This window comes from Sardina pilchardus, chromosome 9, assembly GCF_963854185.1.
Source record: "Sardina pilchardus chromosome 9, fSarPil1.1, whole genome shotgun sequence".
Classification (NCBI taxonomy): Eukaryota; Metazoa; Chordata; class Actinopteri; order Clupeiformes; family Clupeidae; genus Sardina; species Sardina pilchardus.
The window spans coordinates 5,847,923-5,862,946 of NC_085002.1; the positions used below are offsets into that span (position 1 = coordinate 5,847,923).

At 45.1% G+C, this 15,024-nt stretch overlaps 1 protein-coding gene across 1 annotated transcript in view; it reads right to left on the minus strand.

Moving 5' to 3' along the window:
- Window position 1: 1 nt before the first annotated feature.
- The window catches only part of dnajc16l (DnaJ (Hsp40) homolog, subfamily C, member 16 like), a 25,644-nt gene continuing 10,621 nt past the window's right edge, over window positions 2-15,024 (minus strand). Inside the window, exons 9-15 of the mRNA XM_062545405.1 lie at window positions 13,013-13,190; window positions 12,245-12,427; window positions 4,686-4,762; window positions 3,963-4,043; window positions 3,395-3,484; window positions 2,578-2,748; window positions 2-1,728 (exon numbers count right to left, since the gene is read on the minus strand). Coding sequence (XP_062401389.1) covers window positions 1,212-1,728; window positions 2,578-2,748; window positions 3,395-3,484; window positions 3,963-4,043; window positions 4,686-4,762; window positions 12,245-12,427; window positions 13,013-13,190 — 1,297 coding nt within the window. The 3' untranslated portion in view covers window positions 2-1,211. The remainder of the gene's footprint in view (window positions 1,729-2,577; window positions 2,749-3,394; window positions 3,485-3,962; window positions 4,044-4,685; window positions 4,763-12,244; window positions 12,428-13,012; window positions 13,191-15,024) is intronic.

The window sequence follows — 15,024 nt, forward strand, 5'->3', positions numbered from 1 at the left end:
CTAGTGTAAATTCTCTGAAATTCTTTATGATGGCCAATTTACAAATATACACAGTCAAATATACACATAATCACCCTAAATAGTTCAACAGATCATAAACAATCCTCAGAGTTAACATATTTTGTATAAATTTTATTTTTAACGTAAGAGAGCACACGGTAAACATAACTTAAAACATAGCGCAGTACACAGTGTTCTATGTCATCAACATAAATAACAGCTACAGTATATGTTTCTTTATCTCTTTCTTTTAGTTATATATTTATTTGCTAGCTAGCAGGGTTTATCTCTGTGTGGCGAAACACAGCCTGATCAAGTGTGTTGAGGGGAACAGACACTACACATCCTAAAAGACTCAGACTTGATTCACGCGTCATAAAGTCACGCAAGCAGAGTGGGGGTACGGTAACTACGGGAACTCGTTCCGGACTGAGGTGGTTAAGCTGTGGACCAGACTGCATCAAAGAAGGGGGGGGACGAAGGCAAAAGAGCATACATGCATAGGCAAGGCGTATTGTTTGTATGAAAAACAAGAAATTATATTATAAGTCGGTAGCTTGGCAAACCATTTCATGCTTAAGATAAGTCAGAGTTGAGACTTGATGGCATACTGTAGATTGAAATGAGGTGCGGGGAGTGGGAACTAGTGTTAAAGCAGGGCCAGAGTTCAGCCATCACATTATTAGTACATCTGAAGTTAAAGTAGCAGTTTCTCAGAAGCCAAGGGGGAGGGGCAAAGAGTGACCTCTGACCCCTGCAGCACGAACAGGAAGCACGCCAGGTGCTCTAGAGAAGGGAAAAGGGGGCATCAGTGACTGCGCTAGAGCGTTAATGTACAGACAGCTCTCGGTGCCTTGCTCAGACCTCAGCAGCACATTGGCTGCGGGTACCCTCAGTGTATCAGTGCAATTACAGCATCGGCTTCCTTTCATCAATATATCCAGTCAATCAATCAAACAGACGGATAGACAGTCCATCACTTGTACTAAAGAAGCATTTTAAAAACAATACACAGACGCAGACTTGGCCCTGGGGTCCTGACCCAGAGCAGAGGTGTTTCTGTGTGACAGTGGCATAGCTCAGTCAGTCCTCCACTGGTGTGTGAAGCTAACGTTAGCTTTAGCATCAGTGCTAACATTGGCATTGCCATAACCCCCCAATGTTAGCATTTAGCATCGGTGCTAATGTTAGCATTAGCATTAGCGCTAGTGTTACTTCTTCTCAGGGGTGATCTTGTCCAGGCCGGGCCACGTGGGGATGTAGTGGCGTGGCAGTGTGCCCTCCAGCAGCCTCTCCATCCACAGGTTCAGCCGGTCCAGCTTGTGGTGGATCTGCAACGTGGTGGGCCTCTGGCGCCCCCTTGTGCTGGAGCTCGATCGGGAGCGTGAGCGGGACCGCTGGCTGGAGCTGGAACGCGAGCGCGTGCTGTTCGCCGCCGACGCGCCGCCGGCTCCTCCAGCGGCAGCTCCGCCGTCGTCGTCAGAGGATCGGCTCTGGTCAGCCTCCTCCCCGGTGAAGACGGGTCGGAACAGGCAGAAGTACTTCTTGTGGCCGTTCAGCGCTAGCACGTAGCCTGTGTAGTCAGCTCTGGCCCCAGCGCCAGAGCCGTCCTCGTCGTCTTCGTCGGGCCGGTCGGCCAGGACGGCATCGGGGGCGGACTCCAGCAGCGAGTCCATCCACTGCTGGTGCTTATCCACATTCAGGAACGAGTAGTGAAGAGACGGACTCCTGAAGAGAGACCCGACACACAGACTTTAGGGCTACTTCAGACTTTAGGGCTACTTCAGCTCTACTACACAACATCACGGAGTCTGCTCTCATGTGCTGTTCTCTCCTTGAGCACAACATTAATCTCCACGATTATTACACAGTCATTTCCTGTGTATTAGCCGCATTGTGTATAGGCCGCAGGACAGTGTTTTATGCAAGCTAAAAGAAACCAAACGATATTAGTACCAAAGTCGGTGTATAAGCTTCTATTCTAGACGGCTATAATGTAGTCAACGCTCAGCATGATTGTAGTTAAACTCCTGCTTTTACACAATAAATATGGACATTGCTATATATAAGGATTGGCTGCAAACTTGCTGAGCAAAAAAGAGCAAACAATATAGCAAACCTGCACCTAAAAATCAACTGCTTACAAACATTGTTTTCCCCATAGTTAGCCAGAAGCCTACAGCAAGATTTGCCATAAATATAATCTGCACGTCACAACATGACCTTGCTGCAAATGTGATGCATCATTTGTTACGGTTAACCACAACGGTTTCCCAGAGACTGTTCTGTGGGTTTGCACCTAAGGATCCATCTGTGGAATGCCCTCCCCGACACCTTAAAAGGCACCACAATCCACAGACAGTGTTAAAAAAGGTCTTCAGACATTTCCTTTTAGCAAAGCTTTTGGTCCCCTTTAGATGATTTAAAACCTTTTCTTTTTTCTTTTTCCTTAAAACTGCTCATCTTTTTTGTTTTTAACCTGTTTTTTAACACTTTGAGGTCTCTGATGAAAAGTGCATTATAAAATGTTTTCATTATTATTATAATAATTATTATTATTATTCTGCGACTCCTCACCCTGAGAAGGAGTAGACCTCCTTGGCGAACTTCTTGAGCAGGACTTGTTTGGAGGAGTCGGTGAGCACCAGAACCACGTTGATGTGCCCCGGCTTCAGCTTGACCAGGTTACTGGTGTACGTGATGTCCGTCAGCTCAGTCACCTCCACGAACGTCTTCTTGGGCGCCCGACTGCACGAGACAACAGGAGCACGTTAAAGGAGAACTATGCAGGTTTACATGCTTAATTTACCATAACTGAACAGCTTCGGCGTAATTGGAATGGTTATATGTCTTTTTTAGTGGCTGTTTCGCTTCCACCTGGTGTCTGTGAGCAGAAAAAACACCCTTGCAACATTGGGCTGGCAGGCCGGCAGACTGACAAACAGAAAGTATCGCAGCCTTGCGATCAAGCTCATGAAAAGGCAGACTGACCAATTGAGGAGTGTTGTAAAATACACACACTAAAGCTGTAGGGGAAGCTCTGCAGAGAAACCTGCAAGCGCAAAACGAGAAAACAGCAAAGAAATCGCCAAACCTGCGTAGTTTCTCTAAGATTTTAACAGATACAATATCACACTCCACATCAGGCACATGACATTTTTACAACCAATCCATGTACTACTGAGAGTGGGGGAAATGATAGATGTGCACGGTATTGCCCTTAATCAGTCAAGATCTTCATGAAAGGACGTTGGTGGATACAAGCCAATAGCAGGGTCTTACTACAGATATTCATAGGATGGATACACATTCATTAATTGCAACCATTTTGGCTAAATTACATTAATTTACACTAAACCCTTCAAAAAAGCATTAAAATGAATGACTTCCTGACCTGGAAGTACTCTCTGTTCCAGTTGACCCCTCTGCAGTCTTGGGCTGCTCCTTTGCTTTCGGCTTGCTGGGCTTCTCCTCGCCTGACTCACTGCACATGGAAGTGGAGCACACGAGACCCTCAGCACCAGAAACCGCGCAAAACAACGTTTACACAACGTTTATTAACCCAGTATCACATACAAGATAGATATGTCATACAGATGCAAGGGACTACATGGTAACATCCCACAAGTAGTAAAAGTAAGTCAATCATGGAACAAAGGTTATAGGAAGCACAATAATAATAATGTATGAATTCAAACTGGCAAATGTTTGACTACAGGGCTACCCTACAGATATACACGACATCATATCTTGTTCAGATGTTGTGGAACATTTGCTCCAGCAACTCTAGTAAAGAGCTTAAGGAGGTAGTTGACGTTTGAAAATTTGAAAGTTTGTCAAATTTGAATACACCTCTGGAGGTATCAAAAGCCTAAAAGTGAGATGATGGATTTTAGACGTAGAGACCCTGTGGAGCCCCAGTATGAGCGTCCATGTGGGTGTATGTGTGGTGCTAGTGTCACCTGAAGGCCTGGATGATGACGGTGCCAAACAGGATGAAGAGGGCGGAGAAGATCAGGGACATGATGGGCATCATCTCTCTCCTGGGGGGCACAAGGGGGGGGGGGGGGCATGTACTTCACACTTTAAAAAACAAACTTACCAAACATATGTATGCATGTAGTTCTAATATAATTTCCTGACGTACTACATTAGAATAACATTTTGTAAAAAAGAACATGATGAAGGGATTCAAATGCACCGCTAAGACACATGAAATATCCCATAATGCCTTTTTAAAGGGAGACATAAAGATGGCTGTTAAACAGCCTCCCATACTATATACCATGTTTTGACAAATACAGTTTGCTTCTTTTAGAGACAAAGACAGGACTGCATATTACAGTAGTCAAGACAGGACTGCATATTACAGTAATCAAGACAGAAGTGTTCAGAGCCCACCACCAGTGCAGACACACAGGGCCATCATTTCAATGGCAGGCAGAGTGCAAGCAACACAGGCAGTGCTGGCACCATGAACTAGAATAGTCACATGGCATGTGGGGGCATGGAGCTGACTCATCAATGTATGCTTTTAAGGGTATTCTTGCTCATTGTGTTACATTTTCAAATTGATTTTTGCGAAGCTATGAAATTAGGACTTTAGAACTTGAGATTATAAATCTTCACACTTTGCCCAGAATTGAAATCCGGGCCCCATAAGGTCTCCCCCCTCCACCACTCACCAGTTGGAGTAGAGCAGGTCCGTGTACAGCTGGCAGATGTAGTCGTAGGCCGTGTACATCCACTGGATCAGGAACATCTGCACAGACAGGTCAACGGGACCAATAGGATTACTCTCACCTGACAGCGCACAGCCTGACCATAACAGTGCACAGCCTGACTGTAACATTATTCACAGCCTGACCGTAACATTATTCACAGCCTGACTGTAACATTATTCACAGCCTGACCGTAACATTATTCACAGCCTGACCGCAACAGCGCACAGCCTGACCGTAACATTATTCACAGCCTGACCGCAACAGCGCACAGCCTGACCGTAACAGCGCACAGCCTGACCGTAACATTATTCACAGCCTGACCGTAACATTATTCACAGCCTGACCGCAACAGCGCACAGCCTGACCGTAACAGCGCACAGCCTGACCGTAACATTATTCACAGCCTGACCGTAACATTATTCACAGCCTGACCGCAACAGCGCACAGCCTGACCGTAACATTATTCACAGCCTGACCGTAACAGCGCACAGCCTGACCGTAACAGTGCACAGCCTGACCGTTACAGTGCACAGCCTGACCGTAACAGCGCACAGCCTGACCGTAACAGCGCACAGCCTGACCGTAACAGCGCACAGCCTGACCGTAACATTATTCACAATCACAATCAAAATCAAGTCAGTCAACTCAAAACCTACATTTAGAGATACTGTACAACACTAAGCAGTCATCTCCATCCTACCACACTTTGACAAGTACTTATGATGCCTGCACTCGTATCCTCTATTAATAGTATTGCAGTAGTGATTCTTAGCTAATAGGTCTCACCTCTGCACTCGTATCCTCTATTAATAGTATTGCAGTAGTGATTCTTAGCTAATAGGTCTCACCTCTGCACTCGTATCCTCTATTAATAGTATTGCAGTAGTGATTCTTAGCTAATAGGTCTCACCTCTGCACTCGTATCCTCTATTAATAGTATTGCAGTAGTGATTCTTAGCTAATAGGTCTCACCTCTGCACTCGTATCCTCTATTAATAGTATTGCAGTAGTGATCTTAGCTAAGGTCTCGCCTCTGCACTCGTATCCTCTATTAATAGTATTGCAGTAGTGATCTTAGCTAAGGTCTCGCCTCTGCACTGTAGCTTGAGTGCTATTCTCTTGTTGCTCTAGTGGCTAAATGAATAAATGTAGACGTAACATCTTTATTGACTGGTCACTTTATGTGAAGCTGGTCTCATCTATATGTAGACTATGTTGCCTACTACATGACTATACCATGTAAGCGTCTCAGTTAATGCACGTACTGTACATAACAATGTGCAGAGGATCTTTGCAGCCTTTAGTGCTTCGGTGCAGATGTGGTGACACAGCAGCTTCCAGGCTCAGGTACTGTATGTGGCAACTCATCAACTTTGGCATCATAGCTCCGAGGTTGAGGCATGTGTGTGTGTGTGTGTGTGTGTGTGTGTGTGTGTGTGTGTGTGTGTGTGTGTGTGTGTGTGTGTGTGTGTGTGTGTGTGTGTGTATGTGTGTGTATGACTCACAGAGCCTAGCTCGTTGTTTAGCTCTGGTAGTGTAGCTCCCAGGCTGAGGTATGTGGTACTGTATATAGTGTGTGTGTATAGTGTGTGTGTGTGTGTGTTTGCATAGTGAGTGTGTGTGTGTGTATAGTGAGTGTGTGTGAGAGAGAGAGAGAGAGAGACTCACAGAGGCTAGCTCGTTGTTCAGCTCTGATATGGTAGCTCCCAGACTGAGGTACGCGGTGTGTATAGTGTTTGTGTGTGTGTGTGTGTGTGTGTGTGTGTGTGTGAGAGACAGACTCACAGAGCCTAGCTCGTTGTTCAGCTCTGATATGGTAGCTCCCAGACTGAGGTACGCGGTGTGTATAGTGTTTGTGTGTGTGTGTGTGTGTGTGTGTGTGTGTGTGAGAGACAGACTCACAGAGCCTAGCTCGTTGTTCAGCTCTGGTATGGTCGCTCCCAGACTGAGGTAGGTGGTGTGTATAGTGTGTGTGTGTGTGTGTGTGTGTGTGTGTGTGTGTGTGTGTGTGTGTGTGTGTGTGTGTGTGAGACTCATAGAGGCTAGCTCGTTGTTCAGCTCTGGTACAGATGGTACGGGTTGAGAATGCTCCTTTCATTCCCGCACATCGGGACTCCCGAAGCATCGGGAAAACTGCAACCGCAAGGGGGCAACATAGACCGCCCGAGTTTTCGAATGTTTACAGCCTACCTCACAGCTCTCTCACTCGACGTAGCCTGTAACTCAGTCAGTCCAGCAGAGATGCCAGAGCAACGTTTTGGTCAACGGAGAGGGAGAGAAATGCTCCGCATATCCGTCTCATTTAATCATTAAAATGAAAGTGATTGGCGAAATTAATCAAACGACGTTTCAATAAACCATTGTTGAAATGAATGAAAATGGTTTTAGAAACCTATAGGCCTATCAGAAGGACTATTTCCTTCAATTCAACCTGAAATAGGCTACTCGAAAGGCAACCTTAGATTAATTCATGAATTCATTACGGTTACAAGACCGCATTTCCGTGAATAGGCTATTATTGTCAACGTCAAGGCGAAGACGAAAGAGATGGACAAGATGGACATTTTGGCAACATTTACATGCTAGGAATACTTAGAAATGTGTAAGCTATTTTAAAACGGAGGCTTGTTCATTTTAACCGGCGACGTTTCAAGTACATTTCCCGAATAAAGCCTATTGAAGTTCACATCCAGCTGTGGCGCAAGTGGTTGATGCATAAGTATCGTGTGCCAGCGACCGGGGTTCGAAACCTAGTCGAAGAACCTCTCCGGAACGCATCAAAAGAAAATGCATCGATTTATTAAAAGAAACGAAAGACTTCCTGTTTTGAGATTCTTTTTATGTTTGCGATGTCTGCTGAAAAGAAAAGTTAATATGTTAATTCGTGGTTCAGCGCGCACTCACACACATTTTTACATTGACATAGTGTCGGGCTCAAGTGTCGTGTCGTCCTCAGTGCCGCATATAGGCTATAATGTAGTGACCTGGTTAGACGAGTGTGGGGGAGGGGGAATAATCGCACAAGACAATAGCCTAATGCTCTTCATGAAATGGATCTCACAGGCGGCTGTCTGTTTTTAAATGTAGCCTACTACACCACTTGCGAAATCGGACGTGGCACATAGCCTAATTATTAGGCTACTGGATAGCAAATCCATAGACTTTGTTCATCCTATATCCTTAAAATGAAAGTGATGACTGGCGAAATTAATCAAACGACGTTTCAATAAACCATTGTTGAAATGAATGAAAATGGTTTTAGAAACCTATAGGCCTATCAGAAGGAAATAGCCTTCAATTCAACCTGAAATAGGCTACTCGAAAGGCAACCTTAGATTAATTCATGAATTCATTAGGCTACGGTTACAAGACCGCATTTCCGTGAATAGGCTATTATTGTCAACGTCAAGGCGAAGACGAAAGAGATGGACAAGATGGACATTTTGGCAACATTTACATGCTAGGAATACTTAGAAATGTGCAGGCCTAAGCTATTTTAAAACGGAGGCTTGTTCATTTTAACCGGCGACGTTCAAGTAGGCTACGGCGACGTTCAAGTACATTATCGCGAATAAAGCCTTTCGAAATTCACATCCAGTTGTGGCGCATGTGGTTGAAGCATAGGTATCGTACGTCAGCGACCGGGGTTCGAAACCCAGTCGCAGAACCTCTCTGGAACCCGTCAAAACAAAATGAATCGATTTATTAAAAGAAAATGAAAGATTTCCTGTTTTGAGATTCTTTTTATGTTTGCGATGTCTGCTGAAAAGAAAAGTTAATATGTTAATTCGTGGTTCAGCGCGCACTCACACACATTTTTACATTGACATAGTGTCGGGCTCAAGTGTCGTCCTCAGTGCAGGCTATAGGCTATAATGTAGTGAACTGGTTAGACGAGTGTGGGGGAGGGGGAATGATCGCACAAGACAATAATGCTCTTCATGAAATGGATCTCACAGGCGGCTGTCTGTTTTTAAATGTAGCCTACTACACCACTTGCGAAATCGGACGTGGCACATAGCCTAATTATTAGGCTACTGGATAGCAAATCCATAGACTTTGTTCATCCTATATCCTTGGCGGAGATAATAATTAGGCATATCAAATTAAAAGCACACTACGACAGGTATACTTGTGTGATCACGCAACACAAGAGAGCATTTAGCAATGGGACAGTTGTGAATGAGTGCTTAACACCCTGGAGTCTAAATACCCCCGGGGGATTTGAAAAACTGTTCCAAACACACATCTCAATCTCTGCTTTTATCATATTATAGAGACACCATTAGAAGCCTTTAATCAACTCGTTTTCAAATATATAGCCTATGTTTTAAGAGAATATGGCAATGATAATGGCACTTTCTAAAAACAATAAATTCGTAGGATTTGTCCTCTCACCTGCAGCAGGCCCATTCAAAAGCCCATCCACCTAATTTGCATTTGAAAGAGCCAATCACTAAAGTGACACATTTAGTCTAGCCTACTTTATTAGTTTTTTTTGACCCCTCTAATAAATTGCCTATAGTCCTACTACGATAATGGAGGAAGGGCTGCCTAACTGTTCCCCCTAAGAGTTTTTTCATAAGATAAAATGTTTACTCTATTTAAGTTTAGGATTTGGTAGACAAGACAACCTCGGAAAAGTTCTTCAGATAAACAATGTTTTATTGAATTAAAGGAAAGAAAATGTATCGCCAGGGTTTCGGGGCTTGCGAAGGCATTCGTTGATCTTATCGATGCAGTCCTTGCGGCCACTTCTCCCCATCGTAGGAAACTTTCTGCTTAGTGTTGACAAAGGTCTTGACGTTGTGTGGCAGTGCTTGCTTGCCCTTCGATCCATCCCAGTTGGTGGTTTTGCACCAGGCTCTAGTGCTCCTTTGTGGTGATGGCTCTGAAGAGCAGGCATCCGTATCTACCAGTGATGCGCGGGCTGATCCAAATCGAGCGGGCGACCGCGGTTATGGGTCAAGAAAAAATATTTTTAATGATATGCGGGTCATGTTTGGTCGGGTCGGTAAAAAAAATAAATTGTCATTTATATCGTACATAATTGTCTTTAGAAGAAAAAGACATAAGTTGCAGCATTCCCACTGAAACGCGATTCTATCCCCCACATTTTGTCACGAACATGTAGAAATGCACTTGTTGTTTCTGCGTAGACAGACCCTCGGCTACACTTGACATGCAGTTGTGTTCTGTTCTCAGAGCATATGCTTTCTCTGTCTATGATCTGCAGCTTTTATCTCGAACTGCTGGCCTCTACAGAAAGTGGCAGAATCGTCTACTGAGCAGCGAAGTTGCCGATGCAATGCGTGTTTCTCAAGTCTGATAATTTCCAGCAAGATCGAATGGTATTATGGAAAGAAAAATAAACTAAAAGTTTCCCAAATCAGGAAATATTTCTTAATTTAATGTCATCAAGGCATATAGCCTACAATTGGTATGAGCATGCAATATGTGCGTCCTTGCGCAACTTATAGGCCTAGTGGCTCGTTGGAAAGCCCCACGTCTGCTCTTCACGTCGTGCAATAAAGGTTTCATCTCGCTGCAATTTATAATCGCGGAGCAATGGACTTTTGGTCCATCTTAATAATATTCTATGCCTGCATTTCATGCTTGGGAGAGCTTCAAGGCATTCATGTGAGGAACGGCTGAAACAGAATTTGTATAGGAAAATCCTAGGCTAATTATGTTCAATGTTGAGTCAAACAGCCACATTTTTGGATGAATGCTGACACGGAACAAAAAAAAGGTAGACTAAATGCATGTTTCCCAAATTCTGAGCAATTATAGGCTATATATAATTAGGCAATATAGGCTATATTATTGTTTTACATGCATATGAGATACCAATTTTGCATAGCTCAATGACGCTACGACTAAGTTAGACTAGGCTACTTTTTACAATAAGCGGGTCGGGAAGCGGGTCGGGTCCTGTATTTCAATATTTTTTTTTTGCGGTCCGACTTGCGGTCGGGTTAGTTGTAAACGGCGGGGCGGGGCGGGGCGTTCAGACACGTACCAGCGCATCACTGGTATCTACCAACGTTGCCGCGTTGGTGAATTCGAGCATGTTGTTCTAATCTGGGCCAACAGCAAGCAAAGTCACGTCATCGTGCTGAGAAGGAACTTGAATGCTGTTGTCGAATGTGGCAGAGAATACAGAAGAAGACTTTAACTATTACTTATATATTCTTATGACGAAACGCGAAGAAAAAATACGAGGACTGACCATCTCGCCTCTCCGCGTTTCCCCCAATAGGCCTACCATGGCGACAAAGAAATAAATATGATTTGACATTTTAATGTTTGTAGCGCGCCAGTTTACCCAGTGTGTGTGCATTGAGTAGTTCCTTAAAATACGGAACAAAGAGCGTCCCGTAGGCTATCTGTTCAATACAGAAGAAGACTTTAACTATTACTTATATATTTCTTATAACGAAACGCGAAGAAAAAATACGAGGACTGACCATCTCGCCTCTCCGCGTTTCCCCCAATATCATGGCGACAAAGAGAAATACATATGATTTGACATTTTAATGTTTGTAGCGCGCCAGTTTACCCAGTGTGTGCATTGAGTAGTTCCTTAAAATACGGAACAAAGAGCGTCCCGTAGGCTATCTGTTTAATACAGAAGAAGACTTTAGGCTAACTATTACTTATATATTTCTTATAACGAAACGCGAAGAAAAAATACGAGGACTGACCATCTCGCCTCTCCGCGTTTCCCCCAATATCATGGCGACAAAGAGAAATAAATATGATTTGACATTTTAATGTTTGTAGCGCGCCAGTTTACCCAGTGTGTGTGAATTGAGCAGTTCCTTAAAATACGGAACAAAGAGCGTCCCGTAGGCTATCTGTTTAATACAGAAGAAGACTTTAACTATTACTTATATATTTCTTATAACGAAACGCGAAGAACAAATACGAGGACTGACCATCTCGCCTCTCCGCGTTTCCCCCAATGTCATGGCGACAAAGAGAAATAAATATGATTTGACATTTTAATGTTTGTAGCGCGCCAGTTTACCCAGTGTGTGTGCATTGAGTAGTTCCTTAAAATAGCCTACGGAACAAAGAGCGTCCCGTAGGCTATCTGTTTAATACGGAAGAAGACTTTAACTATTACTTATATATTTCTTATAACGCTGGCTGTAGGCGATTTCTATAACCATTTTCATTCATTTCAACAATGGTTCATTGAAGTGTCGTTTGAATAATTTCGCCAGTCATCACCTTCATTTTAATGATTCAGTGAGATTAAGGAGTCGACTATTGACGGATATGCGGTCTTCATCATTAAATGCAGTTGAAACTTTCTGCCACCTGGTGGTTGTTTGGGTACATTGCCTTAGCCTCGAAAAAAATCGGCTTGACGCACTGCGGGATCTCTTCGGGAGTCCCGCGGGAGAAGGTGCATTCTCAACCCGTACCCACTGTATGGTCGCTCCCAGACTGAGGTAGGTGGTGTGTATAGTGTGTGTGTGTGTGTGTGTGTGTGTGTGTGTGTGACTCACAGAGGCTAGCTCGTTGTTCAGCTCTGGTATGGTCGCTCCCAGACTGAGGTAGGTGGGGTCCCTCTGCAGGATGTCCAGATGCTCATTGAGACGCCGCCGGTCATCCTCACTGCCGTTCCAGCCGCCAAGGACGTCCTTATACACCACCTTACCAGTGTTACTGCGTCTCTCCAGGATCACCACCTACACACACACACACACACACATCATCATCATCATCATGGGCACCAGCAACTCCGTACACCTTATAGTCTTATTGTGCCTTTACAGACTCACCGTTCACCACCGACAGATGCACACACACACACACACGCCCACGTATGTAGAGTACATGCACAGACCCGCCTGCCCGTCTGCCCGTCTACCCCCCCCCACACACACACACACACACACACACACACTAATGATGATTGTGGTTGAGTCACATGTGTGAAACAGAGAGTGTGTGTGTGTGTAAGAGAATGTGCATGTATGTGTGTGTGTGTGTGTGTGTGTAATACCTGAGGCGGCTGTGCGTCCTTGTCTTTGAGCAGCGCGTCACACAGGGGCTGCTGGTGGCGCTGGTAGACGTAGGAGACTGTGTGTGTGTGTGTGTGTGTGTGTGCATATGTGTGTGTGTGTGTGTGTGTAATACCTGAGGCGGCTGTGCGTCCTTGTCTTTGAGCAGCGCGTCACACAGGGGCTGCTGGTGGCGCTGGTAGACGTAGGAGACTGTGTGTGTGTGTGTGTGTGTGTGTGCATATGTGTGTGTGTGTGTGTGTGTAATACCTGAGGCGGCTGTGCGTCCTTGTCTTTGAGCAGCGCGTCACACAGGGGCTGTTGGTGGCGCTGGTAGACGTAGGCGAAGCGCATCACCTCTCTGGTGTTGGCCGAGGCGAAGGCCAGGAAGGCGCTGTTGCCCGCAGAGAACGAATCCTCGTCGCCTGTGATCAGCAGCACACAGTACCTGAACACACACACGGAGGAACTGCAGCTTAGGGACAGCCAGAAGACTGTGTGTGTGTGTGTGTGTGTGTGTGTGTGTGTGTGTGTGTGTGTGTGTGTGTGTGTGTGTGTGTGTGTGTGTGTGTGTGTGTGAGAGAGAATGAGTCCTCGTCGCCCGTGATCAGCAGCACACAGTACCTGAACACACACACGGAGGAACTGCAGCTTAGGGACAGCCAGAAGACTGTGTGTGTGTGTGTGTGTGTGTGTGTGAGAACGAGTTCTCGTCGCCCGTGATCAACAGCACACAGTACCTGAACACACACACGGAGGAACTACAGGTTATGGACAGCCAGAAGACTGTGTGTGTGTGTGTGTGTGTGTGTGAGAACGAGTCCTCGTCGCCCGTGATCAACAGCACACAGTACCTGAACACACACACGGAGGAACTGCAGCTTAGGGACAGCCAGAAGACTGTAGATAGATAGATAGATACTTTATTGATCCCCAAGGGGAAATTCAAGTGTTATGTGTGTGTGTGTGTGTGTGTGTGTGTGTGTGTGTGTGTGTGAGAGAGAACGAGTCCTCATCGCCAGTGATCAACAGCACACAGTACCTGAGCACACACAGGGAGGAACTACAGCTTAGGCACAGCCAGAAGACTGTATGTGTGTGTGTGTGTGTGTGTGTATGTGTGTGTGTGTGTGTGTGTGTGTGTGTGTGTGCGCGTTTTTTATTTTGGGGGGGGGGGGGGGGGTACGACGTAATGACGTAATTGATATGCAAATTAGCGTGTGATGTCATCTAGCGACATTTGGCGACTTTTGGAGCTGGCTTTAGCTACTTTCCATTTGAAATAGTTGGCAACACTGGAGACAACTAGCAAACACACTGAAGATCGACCACAGTGGATCTAGTTTTGCACGCGATGCAGGGAATAAATATGCTTACTTCTTACATCAAGGATGGAAAACACGTGAACGGTATGATCAGAGATGGTTTAGACCGCTGTCTTGCGTTTGCTGCCACTGAGCAGAGCAGCCACTCATTTAAAGCACGCGGCTGCCTGTAGATTAGAACGTCAGTCGAACTGAACGTGGTGGTGCACACAGCTGGGTAGGGACGGGAGCGGGAGGGAGAGGGAGGGAGGACGAGAGTTCAGAGCTGTGTGAAGTGCAGTGACGACTCAGACAAGGAGGGGGGAAAGTCGCCAGACACACGAAAAAGTCGCCAGATTTGTTGTCAGTCGCTAGATAAGATTTTCAGTCGCCAGAGACGGCCAAAAGTCGCTAAATCTAGCGACAAAGTCGCTAAGTTGGCAACACTGGTTGTCTCTGCATGACTTGTGCACTCTAGGCAGATACTAATGATCCAAATGGCACTGTTGCCATCTAGAGGTTCGGATCGCTAGTGCAGTCTGTTTACAAGCCTGAAACTCTGCCAGATCGTTCCCAAGCCCACCCAGGATATGTGTCTAAATTGACGTTTAAAGACGTCAATGGCAGTGAATGAGTTAATGTATTTGCCTGAAGAAGATCGAGTGGGGTCGAAAGTTTTTTTTTGTTTTTTTAACATTACCCCGTAATTTCCCGACTATTAGCCGCGGCTTAAACATTGATTTGACAAAATTTCTTCAGCTATGAGGTTAATACACAGGAACAGTTAATATGGTATCAATATGATTTTGTTTATTTTAACTTGCATAAAACACTGTCCTGCGGCTTATACACGGGAAATTACTGTAAATGAAAGCAGTGTTGTGGACATTACATTCTTTTACTGAAGCAAGTGCCATTTGTCCTGCACCTACCAAAAGGTAGGATGTGCTCACAACTACTCTTTTTGAACTACAGGTT